This window comes from Pleurodeles waltl, chromosome 4_1, assembly GCF_031143425.1.
Source record: "Pleurodeles waltl isolate 20211129_DDA chromosome 4_1, aPleWal1.hap1.20221129, whole genome shotgun sequence".
NCBI classification, from domain to species: Eukaryota; Metazoa; Chordata; class Amphibia; order Caudata; family Salamandridae; genus Pleurodeles; species Pleurodeles waltl.
The window spans coordinates 599790653-599815409 of record NC_090442.1 but is presented as its reverse complement, the minus strand read 5'-3'; the positions used below and the strand labels follow the sequence as shown (position 1 = coordinate 599815409).

Here is a 24757-nt window from a genome sequence, read left to right as displayed (position 1 = left end):
CTAACTCTACGGTCATGGCCTCATTCACTACTAAAGGTATATCTGGGGGGGTGGGGGGGCGGACTTAGCCGTGCATGGAGTAGCACGCAGCTCCCGAGAGACTTTGGGTATGAAGTCCCATTAATCCTGTAAAACAGCAATCTCTGGCTAAAGAAATACACTCAACGACCCTTGGATGTATGGAGACAGGCTAGAATTCGGCAACTCCATGATGGAAGCAGAACCGAAAGGGAAATAAACTTCGACGTGCCCGGCCAAGATTCACCAAGATGGTGGCTGACGTTCAGTAAAGTGAAACAGCGGAGGAGATACAGCCGAGCCTGGGTAGACACACAGGGGAGATACACTGCCATAAATGGGGAACTAGAGGGAGACGATCTTATGCTGGTGAATGTGTACGCTCCACCTGGGCACCAAAACAATACACTTAGAAAGTTGAATGAGATATTACTGGATGCGAACCAGGCGTTGGTAGTGTTGGTCGGAGACTTCAACCTGGTGCTTGACACCAACAGGTACAGAGACAGTACTCGTACTGAGGGAATGGGAACGCTGGAAGAGGTTGGCTGGAAGATTTCATACAGACATTGGGATTACAGGACATATGGAGATACTTGCATCCTACTGAGATAAGATACTCATTTTATTCCGAGAGCCCACTCATTGCATTGCTGTCTAGACTACTACTTCACAACCAGGGATTAATTAGATTTACTGAGGCGCAATATTCAGCTAAGTGATTGAGAGATCACGCTCCAGTCCTGATAACACTAGGATCTCCCGATACACAAGCCCAAACTCACGTGGAGAATGGAAACATGGCGTCTCACCAATAAACAAGAGGTGGAACGCCTCCAAAAGGCCTCTAAAAACTACTTAGATGAAAATAATAAAACGGTGCAGAACATAATGACACTGTGGAGGCGTATAAGGCCACAATCAGAGGAGTGATAATTTCGGGGGATACAGGCTAGACAAGGCAGGTGTGCAAAGTTAGCCAAACTAGAGGAAGAGATGATGCACCTAGGAGAGATGCATGTAATGCCGGGGGACCAGAATAGCAAGAGAGAGAGCTAGAACTGAAGAGTATGGAGTATTTGACAGTAGCCAAGATTAAGGCGAAACCGTCTTACCTAGCAAAGCAGAAAAGACTATATGAAGGAGGAAACAAAAACAGGCAAATTGCTGGCATGGTTGGGAAGGAGAAAGAAAGATAGAAGGAAACTCAGAGAGCTTGTGCAGCCTTGGGTGAGTAAGACCTGGATAAGTGAGGAAATAGCAGACAAATTTGCCATATACTTGAAAAACCTTTATAACTCTCACATAACTACCTCCGACAAAGAGATGTAGGCTTTTGTTCATGATTGTCCAATAGGGAGACTGAACGAGGATCAAACAACGGCTCTTAACACAGATATTAGGGTTGAGGAGGTCGGGACCGCCTTGTGACAGATGCAATCGGGGAAGAATCCTGGCCCTAATGTATTCCCAGTCGCACTATTTACATGGCTACGCAAACACACAACTGCCCCATTATAAGCGTGCTCAGCGGAAGCACGCCAGACAGGTGCATTATTGGATGACATGCACACTGCGATGGTTATAATGATACCAAAGCCTAGGGAACCACCAGATCAATGGGACTCCTATAGGCCCATTTCCCTGATAAATGCAGGCATTAAAATACTTGCAAAAGTACTGGTGAATAGGTTAAAAACCAGTCATCACACATTTGGTACATCCGGACCAGAATGGATTCATGCCAGGTTGTTCAACTAGGCTGAATCTTAGGCACCTACACAATAATCTAGCCCTCGCTCGAAACTCGCCAGAGGGGTAAACAATAGTTTCGTTGGGTGCGAATAAAGCATTTGACTCAGTGGAATCACCATACCTTTTTGGGATATTTGAGGGGATGGGATTTGGCCCCAAATGCATCCGGTGGGTTAGACTTCTATATGACCGTCAAGTGGCCACGGTGAAGGTCAATGGATACAATTCACGTGCATTCAGCACCAGGCAGGGTTGCCAACTTTCTCCAATGCTATTTGCGTTGGCGATAGAAGCGTTGGCGGCATTGATAAAAGTTGATACACAGTTGTGGTGCTGGCTGGGGTGTGAGGGGGAATGCATTTCGCTGTACGCCGATGATATTTTGCTGTACTTAACCAACACAACACACACACTAAACAGGGTCCGCCATATATTTGATACATTTGGGGCACATTCGGGCTTTGCTATACATTGGGACACATCATTATTGTTCCCACTGAATGACAGTCAGACAGACACCCAACACCCACTGCCACGACAAATACAGCGAACCAAGTTTAAATATTTGGGTGTCTGGATAACCCACTCTCTGGATGAATATTATGAGGCTAATTTATACCACATTACTGTGGGATACTGGCAATCGCTGCCACTTTCCTTGCTAGGGAAGGCTGCGATATTTAAAATGATTGCGCTCCTCAAACTGTTTTATATACACAATACTGAATACACCATACAGAACCAGAGATGTTCTTCACTAAGGTAGATAAACTGGGGGGAGGTCAGCCATGGATTTTTCTGAAAACACTACAAAGATCCAAATACGAAGTGGGGTACTGCACTACCATATGTAAGAAAGTATTATGAAGTGGCACAGGCAAGCGTAGTGAATGAATGGGCATACACGGAGGGGGACCATCCGGCGTTGTGGAGGGACAGGGCAGTATAGTTATCTCCATGCTCTGTATGGAGGCCATCTCCCCCCACCTACTTGCTCGGCAACAATCAGGGTGATAGAAGGCTGGAGGAAATTCACAGGAGAAATGGGCTGGCACAACAGACTAACTGCTAGGACCCCACTATGGGTGGGAGCTAGACTAAAAGAGGTTTCTTCACTGCAGGAATGTAGGGGATGGAACACCATAGGATTAGCCACATTGGCAGATGTATGGGATGCTAAAAGGGTGTTCCCCTTCTCACACCTCTAGAAAGAATACCAGATGTCCAACACACAATGGCTTAAATATGGCCAACTATCTCATGCCCTTAAAGAGAGCATCCTGCTCGATGAGGAGACTAAAGAAGATTCCCCACTGGAGAGCAGATTGCTAGATGGGAGAGATGAGACAAAACTAGTATCCTAGACATATGGCACTGTAATACGCAACATGCAAAGCCCACTGCAAAAACTGCAGGACAGATGCGCAATAGATGTAGAGGACCTGGATGAAGATGACTGAAGGAAAGCCCTAGCATTTCCGATGCAAGGGGCTATAAAAAGGAAGCTTTTGTCTGATCCAGCTCACAATATTACATAGAATATACTAGACGCCCACCCTACTATATAAACTAGGTCGGATAGTAGATGAGGGCTGTGGGAGACATTGGGGCCTACCAGGCTCCTTTATTCATGTCCTGTGGAACTGCCCTGAAATACAAACTTTCCGGGGCAGAGTGGAAAAATCATTAGTTAGAGCAAAAGGTATGCCTTTAACTTTGACACCACAACTGGCATTGCTGGGCATATGGGAAAATTTGGATCAAATACGCTATCAAAGATTAATTATTGATTTGGGCTGTATAGTGGCAAAAAGAGACATTGCCCAGAGATGGGAATGAGGCTCAATCCCTAGGCACCAGAATTGGGAGACTGGAATGGAGCATTGCAGAATTATTGAAAAAGAAGTGTACCAAGGTAGAGGCTGCATGAAAAAGTACGAAAAAATATGGGAAAGATGGGACATGGAAATAGACATGGAAGCGGACAATTGAAGGACAGGCTTTTTAATAAATAAAATGTGTACGAGCAGGCAAACACAACACATGAATTGCGTAACACAAATAGAGGAATAACTCAACTACACAATTGGTGAGTTGATCTTGGCTGGAGGAACCTGGAAGATACAGAAAGTGTAACTGGATGTTATCAGTTTAAGTTCTCAGTTATGGAAATGCTGGCACCTATAGAATGATAGGTGATGCATCACTGTAAAAGATGTCACAATGTAAAAAAAAAAAAAAAAAAAAAAAATAGAAAAGGGATATCTGGACTTAGCTAACTTTGGGAACTGCAACATGTTTCAATTTGATGCAATGCGCATGTCCCTTTAAACAACCAGGACTGCTGTTAAATACCTTAGAACTTCTACTACACCTACTTTTTAATCCACATCCACCTGGGTATTCTCTTTCACGTTTATCGGTGGGACAATGTTGGAACCCAACAATAGACCAACTAATCATACAATCTCACTTTGTGGAGACATATAGTTTACCTGCTACTAGTCTTCCCTTATATTCATTTTACTCATGAAGTTGCCCACCAAATCAATACATTCTCCACCATAGCCAGACACTTTGCTTCCCATAACTCGTTCAAATACATAATCTGAAATATGCTCCTGAGTAAAAAAGCATTTTCCCCCCACTTTGTTAAGTTTTCAACCTATCCCAGGGGCTATCCTTTACTTTTCCTATTATCTAAAGAACAGTCTCATGTTCTATTTCTTCATCTTCTTCCACTTCATTGACTTTACCTTTGTTGACATTGCTGCTTCTGCAACATTTTGTGTGCTGCCCTTTGTGTCCACATAGTCTACTAGTAACCTTCTTTGCAGGACAAACTCTACTATTTGTCATACGACCTGTCACTCCAGTGATATCACATTCCCAGAAATCTTTGCCCTCCTGCATTCTTTCAGTGAACAGTTTGGTTACCTGAACAATATGTATACTTGTTCCACAGCCTCTCTCCTGAACACCATCATCTTTTCTTAATTTCTTCAACACAAACAACACAGTGCTCTATCTTCTTCGGGATAACCAATATATTTTTGAGAAGAGAATGATCACATTGCAACAACTAGTCTTGTACTTAGTTTGTATTATATCCCAACATGAACTGCCCATGAATACGTTCTTCCACACACATACTAAATGTACTTGTTGAGGCGGATTTTCTTAAATCTGTGACATCACCTTGTATGGACTTGCCATCCCCTTGCATTTATTTACCAAAACAATATGTTTCTAAAACTGTGCTTAGTTTGAAAAGATAATGTAACTACATTTTTAGACAAATTCATGTTTGTTTAATTGAGATGAATCCTTTGGTGGCAACCCTGGTAAATGGTCAAAAACATATTTTCCCTGTGCTCCCAAGCAGCACAATAACAGAGATTTATTTTTTTCCTGCACCCACGATGTGCCACAAACTCGGGCATAATGCCCCAAATTTTTTTTACTACTTTTCTCATTTACACATTGGACCTCCTTGAGATACCAAAAATATGAATCTGCGTGTTTGGTGAATTAAAAATAAAATCAAACAATGTATACGCCCACACTTCACAGGCAATCAAAACTATGCCCAATTCACCACCTGTAAAAGGAAATAAAAATGTTACCATTCTTAGGTTTCCATTAGAAATCAATTTTCCAACTGCTAATTTTGTATTAAAAATTAAAGGAATCAGTACATTAAATAATATATAAAAGAGAGGTTTTTCACAGTGATAGGTATAATACCTTTAAAGCTCAAAATCCAATCCAATGGGCAGGGATGACCCCTCTGAACCTGATAGAATATGTAGGGTGGGGCTGTGAGCATTCTTTCTGACATTACAGTATCAAATCCTGCTGGGCTGTCAAATCCAGCTTGACAGCTCTGTTGGTGTTTTACATATGACACTTGGAGCACACTTGAAGAGGTGAGAACAGGATGCCAAAACAATTCTTGTGTATCCACTGCCTCGTTGCTGGAAATCCCTGCTTTGTTATACAAGACTTCTGTCTCTGCGTTTATTGAGGGTACAATGAATGTCCCAAACTGAATTTTATGGGTTAAATGTGGGAGGATACTAAGATTGCCATAGTATACTCACCACGCACATCGCTAGCCCTAGTCAGTAGCAATTGGACAGCGACTGGATCCTGCTGTTTGACTTGGTCTGACATGCTGTGAGTCTGTAAGGTCCTGGGGGACTTTAGAAGAGTATTCCTGGGATGGTTTGGGTCTTAAAACTCATAGTCAGAAGGGAAAATCTTTGGCCAGGATGAACCTAGTTGGTTTATCCAACCTGCGCTCTATTGTGTTCAGCCTTTATTGGATTTTTGTCATTTTGTTTTTTAATTTTACTCTATTTTTCCAAATCGATATAGGATTTTTATTATTTTGCATCTTGACTTTATTACTTTATCGGTACTAGAAAAATACTTTACACATTGCCCCAAGTAAAGCCTGTATGCTTTGTGCCATAGCTTCGAGAGGGTTGAGCTCAGGTTAATTTAGTGACATTGAGGGTTCACCTTGACAAGGGCTGTGATTATTCTTTGAGGTGGGTAGTCAAACACCCCAAATAGTATTACAATTTCTCACAATGCCAATGCATGTTGCTTCATACATTCATTTGTGATCATGAGCTTGAATTTCTTCGTGTTGAGGCACTAATTTCAATTTGAACTTCCTACTCTCACTACTCTGACTGGGTGTGCTCATCATCAGGGTAATGACGAAAGTAACTCCAGTAAAAATTCAGGTTTATTCATATAAAAATACCCCATCCACAATCAACACACAAGGCGCCCCTTAGTTCCTCCTCCTCCTTCTTCTGCAACTGTATTCTCCACATTTACCTGCTAGAACCATTACATCTCACTCCTTACATCAGCAACCTTGTTCCCTCAAACTTTGACGGAACTCCTGTTAAGCCTACATTGGAAAGAAGAGTCAAAGTCCAGGTGGGACTTTACAGACTTTATTGTAGATGCTGATAATCAACTTGCAGGGCAGCTGCTCCATCAACTGACATTTCAAGTACTTCAACCTCCCCAACACTCCATATACACCCCTCAGTATTCTTAAGTTGCCCTGGTGGCACAGGGGATTTTAACACTGCCAGGGGTTATTGAAATACCAAACATATCCCTTACTGTTCACTACAGAAGCTAAATGGATTTCGTTACAAGACGAGAGGCTAGCATTATGCATTATATCCTTAAATGTCACCCCAAGCAGCAGACCTTTAAAGAATACCATAGACAATCCAGAATAGAACTCTTACCACATACATGGTCCATGAACAGAATCCTCTTCTAATCACTGCTCCTGTTCAGATAAGTAGCACTTCATTTTCATTATACATTTAAACTGTTTATTTTATAGGCATTTCCAATTTTTGGAAACCTGTTTCTTGGATATTGTTAATTTGTGTGTGCGTTCACTTTAGAGTATTTTTTATAGTCTTATAATTTATTTCTTTATTTTGAATGTTAGAGTCTTGTTAGTTTTTTGTTGTTTTGAGTAGAACAGTTTGACGATTTTTTTTCATGTGTCTTTCATAAATATAATGATATTTTTGTTTTTTGATGTGACAAGGCCATATGTTTTAGAATTTTCTCTCCGGTCGGAGAGTGTGCGGCAACTGCTTTACCTGATTATCCAGGTCATGTGCTCGGCCATTTTTCATACGCTGTTCCTCACGCAGCCAAAGTTATTTTTGCTTCAGTCCGACACAGAGTTGTTTTTTGTCACAGCTTTTAGTCTGTGGGACTTCGTTCAGACTCTGTGTGGGGATTTATTACATTCTTTCACTTGTAAAGGCACTCGCGTGTGAAATAAGATGTTTATTTTACTTTTAGTGGAAAGGGGTAATTGGTAACCTCTTCTCTCGCAAGACTTGGAGGGCATTTTAATTTGAGCAGATTTCAGTTTTTTCCAATGTAGATGCAGTATCTCTTTGGTGAGCATTCCATTGTGACAGTTGATCATATTTTTTTGCGTTTGCTCCAGTATACATATCATAGGTTTGGCTTGAGGGAAGGATGATTCATAAACACATTGTGTTGTGAGGGAGGTTGATTTAAACTAAATTTCTAATTATTAGTGCTACTTGGTGTTTAACTTAGATTGAAAATGTCTAGCTGTCAGGTTGAGGCTGTGGAGAATCCAGAGGGTAAGATCAGTGAGGAAATAATTAAAACATTAATTCAATCAGAACTGAAAAAATGTATACAGAAGTCTATTGAGAAGGCAATGGACCAGAATAAGAAGACAGCAATCTCAGAAAATGAGTGTTGGTCTCTTTCTGATGGGGAGGCACTTAAAGTCAATAAACCAGGTAAGAAAAATCAGAAAGCTAAACATTTGAATGAGGAGTCAAGAGGCACAGGTAGATTGGTTGGTCAGAGCATCAAGAGGGGCAGAGGTGTCCTTGGCAACACACAATATAAGAGAGGTGTTCCTAGTGGCACAAAAAGAGGAAGCTTCCTTTGTGGCGTGAAAGGGATGAGTCAAGAGGACAATGAAATACATTCAAATTTATGTCAAAAAAGATGAGGAACAATTTGATTAATATGTTTTGGATTTAGACACTGCTGATGAGAATAATAAGGATTGGTTTCAAGTTGATGAAAGTCCTTCTACATCGATGAAGGATGTAATTAAAAATCCCTTTTGTGAGGAGATGCTTTCTCCTCATGATAGTTGGCACCCTAAGAGTGTGGATTGGTGGCCATTAGAGTATGTGGCACAATTTATTAAACAGTGGATTCGAACTCCTTAGGATAAGGAGATGAGGAACATTTTAAAGACTGAGATCGCAAGGCCAGTTCTGGAAGGAAAAGTTTGTGTAACTCCAAACTTGGATCCAGAATTAATTATGTTCCTGTTTAAGATGCAAAGGGATCAAAGAAGGGACTAGAGAGGTCTCTTAAGCAAGTGTTTTGGTTGTTTTGGGGTCACTTGCCAGAATTCGGATATGGCCTACTTGAATGATACTGCTTTGGATTTGGAGTTAGTCAGAGATTGGAGACAGAGAGCTTTAATTCTATTAGGCAATGCTAATGCAGCGCTTAATGCCGACAGGCAATTCTAATTAAGATCAATCCAAGACTGAATGATTTGGCGAGTAAAGATTGCAATGATGACCCAAAAGGGATGTTGTTTGAAGAACAGTCAGTTAGGAGTTTTGGGAAGAATGTTTCAACATTTTCTGCTTTGGACAAAGCACAATATAATATGCGTAGAATGCTTAGTGGAGTGTGTTTGGTAGGGCCAGCAGACGGGGATTTTCTGCTGGCTAAGGATTTCAGAAGTCCCACTATTGACAAAGAGGAGGTCGATCTTATCAAGGAGGTGCGAGTTCCAATTCCCACCCACAAAGAGGGAAAGGTCAGCGTGGCAGAGCAAACAGTGCTCGAGGACAAAATTCATTAGGATTTCAAGGTGAGCGCAACGATTATTTCTAGTTCTTTCTAAGGAAAGTTAAAAGGTTGTTCACATTTTTTCAAGAAACAGTGGGAGATGATTACTCAGGATTCCTGGGTTTTGGAAATCATTCAGTGTTATACAATAGAATTTTTAGATTCAGAGAAAAAAAGAAAAAGGTTGGAGACCAATAATAAACTTGAGGAATCTGACCAGATCCCTCGTTTACAGACATTTCAAGATGGAGGGTGCCCATCTGTTAAGAGACATGCTGTTAAGAAACGACTGGTTAGTTAAGTTAGATCTTAAAGATGTCTATTTCACTATATCAATCTCCAAGGAAAGTCAGGTTTATCTGCAATTTCAATGGAAAGGTCAGTTTTTCCAGTTTTGCTGTCTCCCTTTCGGTTTTATCTTCAGCTCCTTGGTGTTCCACCAAGGTCATGACAGCAGTGATTGCATTTCTACCGGAGAGAGGAGTGAGATTAATTGTTTATTTGGAGGACATTTTAATAATGTCGTAGAGTGTGGACAGCTTCTCAGGGATCTGCAGTTGACAAGAGGACTCTTGGAGGCTTTACGGTTCATTGTGAATTTAGACAAATCTGTTCTGAGTCCATCTCAGACAATGGAATTTTTGGGGTTCTCCATAGACACTGTGAAGGTAATTTTGTGTTTACCAGTAAAAAGGTAATCCGAATAAAGAAGGAGATTTTTAGGTGTTAATGAAGGAAATCTTAACCTTGAGAGTATTGGTGAGAGTGCTGGGTTTGCTGTCATCTTCAATACAAGCTGTCTTTCCAGGGCCTTTGCACTACCGGACTCTTCAGAGAGTGAAGGCAATAGCTCTTCAGTTAGGTTTGCGGAATGGCAACAAAATAGGTTTGGATGGTGAGGTGAAGGAGGAGTTAACTTGGTGATTAGACAATCTGGATGCTTGAATGTCAGACAAATTTTGGATGTTTGTCAGATTGTTTTTGTAGGAACAGATGCAAGTCTCTCAGGTTGGGCTGCCCTTTTGGGTGCTCAGGAGACTGATGGTTTATGGTCAGTTGTAAAGAGGAATCTTCATATAAAATTGTTTAGAATTGATGGCAACTTTGTATGTGCTCATGAGTTTAAGAAATGTTTTGAAGAACAGTACAGTAGAAAATGGACAATGTTTCTGTAGTGACTTATATAAATCGGTTAGGGGGGTCTCGTTCATGTGTTATTTCCGATTTAGCAAAAGAAATGTGGGTATTTTGTTTAGACCAGAAGGTAAGTCTGAGGGCAGAATATTTGCCTGGAAAGGACAATGTTACTGCGGATTGGAATTCTAGTACTTGAAAGATTTTTCAGATTGGAAGCTCTGCAGAGAGTTTGAAGACAGACAAGATTTTGGCACTTTGGAGGTGGAACTGTTTTCCAGCAGATTGACTTACTCGTTTCAGAAGTACTTCAGCTGGTTTGCGGATCCACAGGTTTTGGCATTAGATGCTTTTCAGAAAGATTGGACAGAGTCGAGAGGACATGCGTTTCCACAGTTTGCAATGATTTTGAGAGTCTTGCAGATGGTCAGAAGGGAAGAATGTCAGTGGATTCTGGTGATTCTGTTTTTGGCATCCCAAGCATGGTTTTTGATGCTGTTGGAAGAGGCATGAGAAATTCCTTTTGATTTGCCAGCAACAGTAGGTGTTTTGGAAAATGTGGCTGGAGAAGAGCATCTCATGCTAGAAACGGGGGTTTTGAACCTTCTTGCATGGAAAGTGTCAAGAGATCTTCTGAGATGTCAGGCCTTTTGGGAAAAGCTGAAGAGCTGCTCAAAGAATCTTGGTCACCAGGAACTAGGCGCAGATACAATGGAATCTAGAATAAGTGGGTTTGTTGATGCTTGGAAAGGGTTTTGGATCCTGTGGAGACACCTGTGGTAAATGTAGTCAATTTTTTAGTGGAACAGTATGAGAGACGTTTAACATACAGAACCATTAATTGCTATAGGGCTGCATTTTTGGCAGGACATAGTCTTGTGAATGGTCATAGTGCAGGCAATAATGCTCTGGTCGGTAGAATTATGAAGAGTATTAGATTAAGGAGACCGCCTGTGGCAAAGTATAAGCTTTTGTGGGATGTAAACAGAATACTTTCTTTGCTGGTTTTGTGGCCTAATAACAAATTTTAGAACCCAAAAAGTTGGCAATAAAACTGACTTTGTTATTATGTTTGATTTCCTGTCGCAGAGTATCTGATGTTAAGGCTTTGGAGGTATGTAAAAAATTGTATGATCCTCTTGGGAGTGACTTTTGAGATAACAAAAAAGAACAAAGACAATGTTTTAAACTATTTTTTATCCAAAATTTGACTCACGTAAGGAACTTTTTGTACCAAGATGCTCAAGAATACGAGTCTAGAACTCAAGAGTTATGATCTGATAGAGTAAATGAATTATTAATTTCTTTGGTAAAACCTTATAAAGCATAGACAACTGCAAATATTGCAAGATGAATAAAATGGACTATGCAAGAGGCAGGTATTGATTTACAAATCTTTACTCCTCATTCTATGAGAGGTGCCACTGCCAGTAAGGCCAGAAAGGCTTTTTGGAAGGGCGCCAGATTAGAAGACATATTGCAGGCTGCTGATTGATCTAATGCTGAAACTTTTGTAAGACATTATTGTAAACCACTTGAGCATATGATTGATGTGATGCTGGATGAATAACAACAGCCTCCGGTCTTATAATGAAAAGGAGATTCTCAAAGTATAATGAGTAGAGAATCTAGACTCTAGATTTCATTAAAGACATGGAGGCTAGCATTAATCCATCCTCTGCTCTCTTGGTTCATGAGTAACATGAGTAAAGAAAATTCATAAAAATTAAAAAAAATAACAAAATAGAAAACAAAATAGAAAATGGAATAATAATACAGGGAACGAAGATAACGGAGAAAGTGGTTTCTAGTATTTATTTGGTATTTTTATGAAATATAGTTATAGGTGTTGTTAAGTAGACTGAATTTGATTTTTAGAAGTAATTTAACGAAGAGAATATAATATGTATGTTTTGTTTTGTAGAGCACAACCAATGACGTTTTTACGTTGGGCGAATGACATAGGTTCTGGGCTTAGTGGATGAACCTTATATTAGGAATCAAAAGACGAAGAGGATTCTATTCATGGATTATTCATGTTTTAAGTGTTCTATTCTGGAATGTTCAACAATATTTTTTTTTAAGGACTGCTACTTTGAGTGGCATTAAATGATATAATGCTAGTCTCTGTGTCTTTAATGAAATCTAGATTCTCTATTCATTATACTTTGAGAATCGCCATTCTCTCAAAACCTTATGGATCCCAATGACTCAATGGTTGTACATGTTCTGTCTGACTATTTGGGTTGCAACACCACAGCTTCAGCGGTGAACACTGAATTCCAGAGTCATACCATCAGCAATCATGCTTGAATACCACAGGTCCACCAGGGGTGTGAAATTGAACAAAATATCTACTTGTCCATGGGACATGCTGCATCATAAATACACTTGTCCCTTTGGTGCCAATTAGTGCTGCGACAAATTATGGCAGCAATTTCATTATATAAGGGCTCTGATAATAGCCTGTCTGATTATGCCAGGGTTCATACAATAGTACAGTTTGAATACCAGCAATTTAATTTTGCCCCCTTTCCGCAGATCACATACTAGAAGCAGCGGTGAGCAATGGTTCCAGAAATGGAATACCCATTTGAATCTGTGCAAACCTACTAACTGTATGTTTTAGGAATTTTCAGCAGCTCTTCATTGATCTTTTTCCATAGTGAGAAAGGTTGGAAATTTACTCCTGACAAGGGCAGTTGTAAAGCTTCTCGAATGGGTGGGAAAAAAGTGGTTGGAGGAAAGTGAACTTGTAAACGCTCAACAAATATTCGCCTGTGCAAATATAGGCATACATATTTGTTAGTGCTAAAATGCAGTTCACAAATATTTTTTAGGAGTAAGATTTCCTGGCCTACTCCTGCCAATTCTTGTGAATTCATGAGAGCCATAAATCTGCACTAATGCAAGGATATAAACCATTAGTGCACTTTTGTGACTTTCTTCAAAGCTTGGGCCCCTCATTGGGTCTGACGTTCACCAAGACTTTTAGTTTTTATAAAAATTCTATCTATCTATTGCTGGCGTCACTGTAAGTGACAACTATCTGCTCTTTCACAAAGAGCATATCTGCACACAAAGTAGTTTTGTTTAGTGTCAGGAACTTCTGAGCAATGTGTGCATTTTGAGACCAAAAAAATATTTTTCCTTTTGCCAATGTTTCTTATAAAGGTGTGGGCCCGGTAGCTCCCAATAAAGTTTTTCAAAAACCATGCCAGAACAAGACATGCACTGACAAAACCAAAAGTCTGACCACCAATGTCTGGCTTATTGGCTTTGCCATTGCTTGTTTATATTCATGTTTCTACAATCTTGTTAAGTATGATTACACTGATTTTCCATTATGATTTATTAAGAATGCATCAACAAATTTTACTAAATGATGCTTCAAAGAAAGATTACCAAACCTTTTTTCCCCTAGTTGCATTTTGTTGTGAACATTTTATTTTGAAAGCAAAGATTTAAACCTGCTTTCAAGCTTCTTCAAATATTTGTATCTGATCGTAGAGCATTCTGGGAGCAGGCTACATAGCTTCATATTGTTAAACTTTGCAAACGTATGTACATATTTTTATGATGGAACCACTCTCAATAGGGCAGTCCGAGCTTGCAACATTTCTTTAGAGTGCACACCCTAATAATAAAGGTTTTGCATTAATGAACCATAAATAGAAGTGTGAATAGCATTAACATAAATATTACCTTAAATGCAGCAGGGTTCTTCCCTGAGCCATAATGTGGTACTGTAAACTGACAGCCAAAGGCTTTGTGCTGCTGGGGTTTAGGTCTACTTGTCCTAAGGACAATATAAACATGAAAACTGGTTGTCCTTGACCCCAAACAATATGCCCTCTGTGTATTGGGGTATGGGAATTCCACACCCCTGCTAACCTCATCTTCTTCAAGAACCTGCATGCATTTCTTCTGTGTTATTGCATGCTTACTCTGTCTGCTTCATCCCCCACACTTGCAATCACTTCTTCGGCATCCATTACATCATTTTTTTCATCCACAACCGTGATAGGCAATCTTCCTGCTTGTTGCTCCACACCGGGACAATCTCCAATTTAAAGTTTATAATATTGCAACCTAGATGCCAATCTTGTTGATCTTGCTAAACACTCTGAAAGATTTGTTTGACCACCTACATTCAGAACTTTAAACAAAGGCTTACAATCAGTCTTACGGGTGATATTTATACCCTATGTATATGTTTTAAAGTACTCCATTGCCCAAGCAGCTACCAACGCCTTCCTTCTGATGACAGAGTACTTCCTTTATGCCTATGTCAATTAAACATGATGCAAGAGCCACAGGCTTTTCCACACCTCCATACATCTGGGCTATAACAGCTCCCATGCAAATGCACTTGCATCCACCGTCACACAAATGTTCTTATTGTCAAACTGTATTAAAACCTCAGCATGTAAGATGTCCCTTTTAACTGGTTCAAACACCTCTTCTTGTTCGTTTGACCATACTAATGATTTGCCCTTCCTCAACAATGACCTCACGGGTGCTGTATTATCAGCAAATCCCTCTATAAACTTTGCATAATATTCATAACTCTATAAACTTTGCATAATATTCGGTGAGTTCCATAAAGCATCTTAGTTTGTCTATACATTGTGGTCTTGGCACGTCCCTTAAAGCATTTACCAGATCATCCTTTCGCCTCATGCCCTGGGCACAAATGGCATACCCTAGGTCTTCTACTTCCTGCTGAAGAAACCAACATTTTCCCCCTCTCAGGGTTAAACCTGCTTGCACAATACCAGTTTAAAAATTGAGTTATGTTCTTCCACTGGTACCAAAAGCCAGTATATTATTCTGAAAGAATATACATTATTCTGGTCCCTAAACACATATGCTACCATCTGCTGAAATGCACTAGCAGCTTTCACAAGGACAAAAGGGAAACAATAAGGTGAAACTCTCCCTCTTTGGTTACAAATGCTGTTTGTGCCTTGCATTCCTGAAGTACATTTATCTATCTGATGGTACCCAGTCTTAAAGTATAATAATTTAAACAAGTTGTATCTTTCAACATCAGCAGCATTATTGTAATATTTGGTAGTGGGAAACTATCTAACACTGAGCTGTGGTTCCGAGATCGAAGGACAATACAAAAGTATAACTTCTCATCAACCTTTTTAGTTATTACCACTAGTGAGACAGATTGAGCTCACTTCGGTGATCCTACAACACGTTCTTGAACCATTTCCCTTAGCAGGTCTTTCACTCCTTGTCAAAACAACACTTGTAGCCTCTTGATTCTATGCTTCAACAGAATGGGTCTGTCCTTTAAAATTAGTCTATGGCAATATCTCTCAATACTCTTAACTTTTCTTCACATGTATTCTTGGTTTATTTCAATACACTTTCCACATCATTGTTATCTAACACCACAACCACCATAACTTGAGCTCTCTGCCCTCTAGAGTTGATGACAATAGATGAATCGTACTGGTATATCCATCCTAGTATTGGGGATCCTGATGTAGACACATATATTTCCTTAGAATATCCTGTCATTAAACAATATGTCTGTTTCCATAAACCCAAACACTTCGGTTTAAATTCCTTGAAGAAAATGGGGTTTGTTTCTTTTGCTTTCAATTCACATCTTTGCCACAAACCTCTGAACAAGTAAATGGTTCTTTAGTAACTCATCAGTCATTTCTCCAAATTGACACTTTGGAGCAGGCTTAGGAGAGTTGTCAACAAACACCTCCACGGTCACATACGGCCTCTGCGGATGGGTATAGAACTTGAGCCTTATTACTGGCAAATTCACTGGCTTTGCATATCTAATTCCTTCATCGTATATTATGTCCCTTCTCCCTTTTCAGCCTTGACCTCTGTTTCACTCTGAATGTGACTTGAGCAGTGTGTACTTTGTGGGCAGGAACAGAAAAATCTCAATAATGCCACGACATACAAACTGAGTCTACAAGTTTGTTCTTTAGTCTCCCCTCGCCAGCCCCAGCGCTCAATTGACAACATCATAAACCAAAGCCTAACATGCCTAATGGGACCTGGGAACCAAGGTTCCCATATGTCAAGAATACCACACATTTCAAGTGACACACAGTATGCACGGAAGAATGTGATAACGTGAAGTAGTGGAAAACTCTTTAAGTCAGTTCTGTTCCGCATGAGGGCCTTTAAGATGTAGCATTCCGCATTACTGTATTGACAAGTTAAAGGTAAGATTAATGTTCAGCACGAGTAACTATGTTGGCGCACTAGAGATATGGCTTGTGTTCAGCACTGTTATTCTCTCTAAGAAGAATATGTATTTTCGGGCCATAAACGTAAACTTAATTGCAGTCGCTTCGCCTGTCCTACTTGTGGGTGCCTTATCACCATCAGCTCTCGCAGAATTCTACATTAGCTTGGGGATGCAGGGACAACTGGCAATTATCGATATTTAACCAGGCATCGTGTACTTCACCGTTCATAGTTTTGCTCCTTTCATACTCGGGAGTTTATAGGGAGGCATCGAACTATCCTCAAAAGTTCCATACAGCACATTCTGTTTTTTTTTTGTTTTTTATTAATGATTGGAAATACTATGCTCATTTTTTACCACCTCACTCTTAAAGCCTTCGGTATTACTATGATAGTTCACTAGTCAAGATGGCCTAGGAATTTAACTTGACAACGAGTTGAAAATAGCAGATTATACCTCCTAGAATGCTAATCTGGATGTAGGTGTCATAGACATCTAAGAAGCTATTTAGGGCATACCCTATTTCATGATGGCATTTATGTAGTGGAGTCACTGTGCCTCCTCTCTTACAGGTGTCTTTAAAACGAGGGATCAGTGAGTATCTAGTCCTGGTTCCACTTATATATTGGGGGTGTTGCTTATCCCCGCGCTTTTAGTTTCTTTGTACCACTGAGGCTGGCACCATGCGCATGCGTAGTGGGTCCTATATCATTTTTCCCTTTTTCCGCCTTGCTTGGATATCGTATCACTTTGCGATCCTCAGACAACAATAAAGCAAGCGCTTACCTGTTGGGGTCCTGTGCCTCCATGTTTTTGTTGTGGTGGGACTTCCAGAAACAGGCTGAGGACCGTACGCTGTATCCAGATGCTACAGCGGTTCCAGGTCTCAGCCGGCTCCTAAACGAGAAGGCTGAAAGGTTCACTGCTGACTGGGTGTTGTAGTGGGGGAGGGAGATAGGCGGACATAGATATTGAAATAGGACTAACGTGGCTAGTATTATAGACAGGGTAAAAGGACAACATTTTGGGCTCTTCGTGTCAACGTATACAGGTAGAGCTCGCGTGTTTCTACCTAATCCTCGCCGCCGTTTTGCCAGAGGAAGCTCGCTTAGCCGTAGACATGTCTCAAGTTATATATTTGTAGTATGCGGTCATTAAAAAGACGAGTTGACATAGATTTGTGAAATATATTTCGACCTGTAGATTTCCTATATGCGGCTGAGTTTATTTGCGTTCTTCATCAATTAACAGTTAATGTAGAAACATGAATGGTGATAGGTGTTGCATACGAGGAAAACACAAAATACATCATTAGCACGTTTTCGGTACTACAGTACTGTATTTTATCCGACGGTGATAATCCGGCTTTCGAAAGCCCTGACTTTTAATTGGAAAATGAGTTTTCAAGATGGCTGCTTTACTCATGAACAAGCTTTCTTCTCAGGCCGTTGTCCAGTTTCCCATAAGTGAAATTGACAGAGTGTTTCCGGGTCCGGGATCGGTACAACTTGTAACCGGCTAGTATTACAATAGTAGTATTGCCCCTTCTTTTCGACAAACAGCTTAAGGTATGACACTTAAAAATGCATCTAGTTTGTTTTTTCATTTATGTGTGATATTTATTAACCACAGTTTTCCAGTGAGACTCATTGTGCAAGTTTGACCTTTATTTTTAATGCCAAAAATAGTTTTTTCTCAGCAGTTACAGCATGGTCTCACTTGTATACCTTGTATTTAAGATGTAAAGCCTTAGTGCAGTTGACTACAAACCGGGAGTTAAAGTCACCCTCGTAACATGGGGCGTGTTGACAGCTATGCCTTTGGGTGTTTTTTAAAGTGAGATTGTATATAGCCATGCGAGGTAACTGGCCTTGACCCTGTATACATTTAGAACTACAAGAGCCAAAGCTAATGAGAAGAAAATGAAAGGTCCAAGCGTGGATGCTGCATGGGAAAGTGCGCTACTGTGTCAGGAAACTATTTTTTTGTGGTGGTGGTGAAGGGGAGAAGGAAGGGAGGCTGAGAGTATTTGTTAAAGAGAAATTTGTTTTTTTCTTAAGATTTTAGCTCTCTGTATAGCTATCAAGTGGGCTGATGTCATAAGCTTGATCCTTGTCAGGCATATTTGCGAGCTGGGACTTAAAATTGTATTCAAACTCCCAGTGTCGATCCTGTTGCAATTCACCTTTGTGATATTGGTGCCAGTTGACTGCTATGAATCTGCTCAGTGCTATAAGTTAGATTCAGTTGCGAGAAATGGGTTGCATATTATCCTTACGTCCTCCTCCCCCTCAGTTACTCCTGAGGTGAAACCACCTCCTTGACAGAACCAAAACCTGGAAGTAGGCGTGGATGAGAAATTTCCTAGCTAGCGTGAAGGAAAGTTTCAATTCTATTAAGGACATGGAGGCGAGGATTATGCAGAATCTTTCTTCACTTTTATTGACAGCAGGTTCAAAGTTTAACAAGAAAAAACTACAAAGCCCATGAGACCCGCTCCCATGGCAACCAATGTCCAATCACTCTGCCGTCCGACCGAATGTATAAATATCCTCATGCCATGACGTTCTTCCTCGTCTTCACTGTGAACCGACGTGGATCGTCACTATGTAGTCGCAGGACTCACTCCTAAGAACAAAGTTAATAATAGGTAAGCAATCGAATTCGCAAAGTCAACAAATCATACAAACAAACTGTTATTCCCCTGACCAACATAGCCAACAAAGCTAATAGTACCAAATTAGGTAAAACACCTGGCATCGCAACTTGAATTTACATAAAGAAAACTGATTATACCACCTCTCAATGGATAAATTCGCTCCGGGCGGGCGCCAAGGCCACCGTGGCGGGCGGGATAATCCTCGCCTCCGTGTCCTTAATAGAATTGAAACTTTCCTTCACGCTAGCTAGGAAATTTCTCATTCTATGTCAGGACCGGAGGCGAGGATTATGCATGTTCAAAGCTTACTCACCACCAACGAAGCGGCTTCATGAATAGGTTTAAAATAGAACTTTTTAAAAGTCGACCCGGAGGACCAATCGGCCGCATTCATAATGTCTTCCAATCTACCGCCTACTTGGATAGCTTTAGAAGCCATGGCACCTCGGGTGGAGTGAGCTCCAAATAGCTGGACATTAATGCCCGATTCCGACAGGATCCACCTGACCCACCGGGCGATAGAAGGGGAGGAGACCGCCCTGAAAGGCTTCTTGATGGAAATGAGCAATTGCCTCTCCCCCGACGGCCGAAGTTCCGCCGTCACCTCTTCATATCTCCTTAAGCATCTAACCACACATAGCTTTGGTGTATGCTCAAAAGCAGGATAGGTTACTGACCTGGTACTAGACTTTGTACGCCGTGAAATCGTGAAAGTAACCCCCTCCGGTGAAAAAACTCTAGCGGATACATCTAGAGCACTGACATCAGAGACCCGTTTGCATGAGATGAGACAGAGCAAGATTGCCAGTTTGGCCGATAACTGTTTACGTGACAGGTATTGATTATCCGGCCATGCGATCAAGAATCGTAAAACCTGATCAACATCCCACAGGGAGGTATACCTGGGTTCCGGCGGCTTAGCCATGTGAATGCCCTTCAATAGCTTGCACACCCACGGGTGTTCCCCAACGGGACGATCATCAATCGGAGGGTGTCCTGCTGAAATCGCAGAACAAAAAGAATTTACTGAGCAATAGGATTGGCCAGAAGCCGCTAGGCCAGCCAGAAAGTTCAAGATATCGGTAATCTGGGCCCCCAAGGGATCGAAGTGCCTTGCCAGACACCAACGAGCCCAGCCGTTCCAGGCTGATCTGTACCTCTTGCAAGTACTAGGGGCCCATGCTTGTCTGATGAAATCCTCAGCTTCTCGTGAAAGTCTGTGGTCTGCCCAGCGTTCCCTGAAATCCGCCAGGCCACTAGAGAGAGATGGCCCTGAAGAGCTAACGGGTGGAATTGCCCCTCTGGATTCGACAGTATGTTCGGACGAACCGGAAGCAGAATGGGAAGATCGCAAGATAATTCCAGAAGCGCTGGGAACCACACTTGAGACCGCCAGAGCGGTGTGATCAGAATGACTGTCGCCCCCTGGCGACGAACCTGAGCTGTTACTCTCGGAATCAGAAGGAAGGAGGGGAACGCATAGTTCTGATCTCGGACCCAGTTCTGAAGGAAAGCATCGGCTGCGCTCGCCCCAGGATCCGGGCGCCAGCTGAAATAGCGAGGAAGCTGAGTGTTCCACCTGGACGCAAAGAGGTCCACTGTACAAGGACCCCATCGATCCAACAGAGCTAGGAACACCGCTCTGTCCAGACGCCAATTGCTGGGATCCTCCAGATACCTGGAGTTCCAGTCCGCCAGGATGTTCTGGGACCCCGGAAGATACTCCGCTGTGACCGAGATTTGACGCTGGAGGCAAAAATGCCAAAAATCTTTTGCCAACTCCGCCAGGGCCCTCGAGCGGGTCCCCCCCAAGCGGTTGATATACTGTACCGCCGAGACGTTGTCCATCCTTAGAAGCACGCAGCAAGAAACCTTGTCCCGCGTCAGGGATCTGATCGCAAACAAACCCGCGAGGAGTTCCAGACAATTGATGTGGAGATCGAGCTCTTGCTGGGTCCAGCGGCCCCCGAAGGAGATGTCCCCACAACGAGCTCCCCAGCCGAAACGACTGGAGTCCGACTCTATGATCAGATCGGGGGCGGCCCCGAATATTGCTCTGCCGTTCCACGCTTCCATGTGGTCTAGCCACCACTGGATCTCCGTCCGCGCCTCCTGGGACAAAGCTATCAGCTCCGAGTACGAAAGGCCCCTCTGTAGTTGATGGGCCTTGAGACGTTGCAGGGCCCTGTAATGGAGAGGGCCCGAGAAGATGGCCTGGATCGAGGAGGAGAGGAGCCCCACCACCCTGGCCAACTGCCTCAGGGAGATCCTGTCCCGTCTCAAGACCGTGGACAGCTCCTTCTTGATCTTCGGGCCCGGGAGACTGAGGGAGGCTGCCTGGGAATCGATGAGAAACCCCAGAAAGGTCATCGACTGCGAAGGAAGCAGTTCCGACTTCTGTGAGTTGATCACGAACCCCAGATCCTGTAGAAGTTGAATAGTTATGCTCACATTGGATACGAGCTGCGAGCGCGACTGATCCATCAAGAGGATGTCATTGAGATAAATAATCAAGCGAATCCCCCGAGCCCGCAGGTATTCTACTACTGGCTTGAGTAGCTTCGTGAAGCACCACAGGGCCGACGACAGGCTGAACGGCAGGGAAGCAAACTCGAATGCCTGTCCCCTCCAGATGAACTGCAGGAACCGGCGATGAGGAGGAAAGATGGGGACCGTAAGGTAGGCATCCTTGAGGTCCAACCGTACCATCCAATCCCCAAGCAGTAAGAGATCCCTGAGCATGTGAATGCCCTCCATTTTTAAGTGGCGGTACACCACCCATTCGTTGAAGGACTTGAGATTGATAACGGGACGAAACCCTTTGTCCTTCTTTTCTACAAGGAACAGATTGCTCACGAAACCCCTGGGGTGGATCGTCGACGGGTGAATAGCTTCTTTCTGAAGGAGCTCCTGAACCTCGGCGTCTATCAAAGCTGCTTCCGCGTCCGAGAAAACCAAGGGCCGTGGAGGAGAGCCCTGAACTGGAGTCCCCAAAAATTCTATGTGGAACCCCATGACCGCCTGCAGCACCCAAGCATCTGACGTTAAGGAGGCCCACTTGTGGGCGAAGAAGCGTAGCCGCCCTCCCAGAGTGCGAGGGGAAAAAAGGGTAACACTCACCGTTAACGCCTCCGGGGGCGTTAGCTCCACCACGGGCGGATCTCTTGGACTTCCCTCTACCCCGGTTGGGGAAGAAGGTACCCTGACGGCCATCCCTCCATCCGTTGTTTCGCGGTGGGTAGGGCGAGGGGCACGGCCGGAGGAGCGACCCCTGCCTCGTCCGGCCCCGCCAAAAACCTTTCCAGGAAAGATTTTCTTAATTGAGCTCTGCGCCTTATCGAGCGCCGAGAAGGTTGCTACAAACTTGCTCAGCTCCTTCAGGAAAGGATCTCCAAACAAGTTCCCTTGGGCCACCGCCCCTGCCTCTGAGTTGGAGAGTTCTCCTAGTTTAGGGTCTATTTTAATAAGTAATGACCTTCTCCTCTCCGCAGAGAGAGCGCAATTTGCGTTCCCCAACAAGCAGACCGCCCTCTGGGCCCACCCCGCCATGATATCTGTGGGTAAGGGAGAATTGGACCGCTTAGCTCGTTCGGCGAGCTGTATGATCTGCGTGAGGGGACCCAGGACATCCAGTAACTTATCCTGGCATCCCCTCCAGGAACGATCGATACCCTTCTTCGGGTCCTTGACGTACTTCCCGAAGAAAGTACACATCTTGGGATCCAGATCAGGGGTAGCCGCCACTCGATCCGGAAGAGTCAGGCGTGGGCATTCCGCCCACAATCTAGCCCGAACTTCCTTCTCTAGGGGCTGGCGAATTTTGCTGGCCACATAGTCTGCCACCCTCTTATCCAGGTGCCACTCCGAAGAGCGGGGTGGTATAAGTCCTCAGGGTGGAACATTTCCGCCTCCGAGTCCTCAGTCTCAGGCGGGTCTGATAAATTAGAAGACGGGCGCCAAGGACGTCCCGCTTCCTGATCCTCTTCAGAGGAAGAATCCCCATCCGTGTCCCTCGCGACCCACTTGGGGGTCCCCTGGGCTGGGTCGGATCTGGTGTGAATCACTTCACCGGTCTCTCCGGGCTCAGACCCCTCCCGGAAGGGTGGTTGCTGTAACGTGCGCACACTCTTACGGAAGGATTCAGTCAGACGACCGAATCCTTCCAGGTGCCCCGCGACATGCTTGCGAGGTTTCTTGGGGACTGCCTCTCCCTGTAGGTCAGTCCCCGTCAGCCCCATCCCTGTTCCCTTAAACACGTGGTCCGATAACCTGGCCACGCTGTCTTGCAAGGGCCCTAGAGCCCTATGAATAGCCTGCGTCAGCAGGAGGTCCATCTCAGGAGCCAAGGCCCTCTGGGATGAGCCCTCTCCCGGGGACAGGGTGGGGAAAGCGTCGCGCTCGTTGAGGGACATGGTAGGGAAGTTGCAGGAAAAGAAACACCCTTTTAATCTTACCGGGCAGCCACCCCACACTCCTGCAGTGACAGAGAGTTTGGGTCGTCACGAGCGAAACGCCCGTTCAAGTTGACGGCCCACAAAAAAAAACACCGACACGCGGTGTCCGCGGGGGTTGGAAGGGTTTAAAGTGAGCAGGGACTCGCTTTAAACCCAACGCGTTAATCCGAAGCGTCCGAGCGCAAACGCGACTCAAAACACTAAGGAAAAAACGCTCTGGAGCACCTGAGCGCGCGAAAGAGCGCCCTCTGGTGGACCCGACCTAGATAATTTTTTCGATCGTGCTCGGGCTAAAAAGCCTACCGCGCGTTGATGTTGCCAAGCAACAAAGTCACCAACACACGCGCGCGCGATGGTAACAACAATGCTATGCCAATACTAAATCGTTTTAAAACAAAACAGTTCTTAGCTCAACAACTCAGAGACAGAGAAGGGGCACTTATCTGACAGAGAGCAGTGAAGAAAGAGGAAGAACGTCACGGCATGAGGATATTTATACATTCGGTCGGACGGCAGAGTGATTGGACATTGGTTGCCATGGGAGCGGGTCTCATGGGCTTTGTAGTTTTTTCTTGTTAAACTTTGAACCTGCTGTCAATAAAAGTGAAGAAAGATTCTGCATAATCCTCGCCTCCGGTCCTGACATAGAATTTGCCTTAAGCCCACACAAATAGAGTGGTATAAGAAATGGATTGTATGTGATTTCATAGACACACAATTTCATGAAATGCTGTTACTGAGAAATTATTTCATCTAAACTGTTTAATGGAAATGTTTAGAATTAATGGCATTTACCTTTTCGTGGAACCCAATTTATAGAATTTCTTTTTGGTCAAAATTGGCTTTTGAAGGCTTAATGTTTTAATTGCAAATGCAATGGTTGCAGGTCTTACTTTCAGTAATTGTTTTGTCGGATACATTTATTTCAGTGCTTTATTTCGGGGAACATTACTTCATACTCATATCTTTTACATTGTTCAGAATGCTTTTAATTTGCTGACCAATCAACCCCTAAACATCATCCTGCCCTTTAAAACAACCCCCACCACACTTAAGGTCCAATCATCCCTGAAGCCT

At 43.1% G+C, this 24757-nt stretch overlaps 1 protein-coding gene and 1 long non-coding RNA gene across 2 annotated transcripts in view; one reads left to right on the top strand and one right to left on the bottom strand.

Annotated features, from left to right (window-relative positions):
• Positions 1 to 17522, bottom strand: part of TDG (thymine DNA glycosylase) — a 208219-nt gene extending 190697 nt beyond the window's left edge. Inside the window, exon 1 of the mRNA XM_069228997.1 lies at positions 17354 to 17522. Within this exon, the coding sequence (XP_069085098.1) occupies positions 17354 to 17376 (23 nt within the window). The 5' untranslated portion in view covers positions 17377 to 17522. The remainder of the gene's footprint in view (positions 1 to 17353) is intronic.
• A 77-nt stretch (positions 17523 to 17599) lies between these two features.
• LOC138287957 (uncharacterized) overlaps positions 17600 to 24757 on the top strand; it is a 32169-nt gene continuing 25011 nt past the window's right edge. Inside the window, exon 1 of the long non-coding RNA XR_011202301.1 lies at positions 17600 to 18135. This is a non-coding gene — a long non-coding RNA (uncharacterized lncRNA). The remainder of the gene's footprint in view (positions 18136 to 24757) is intronic.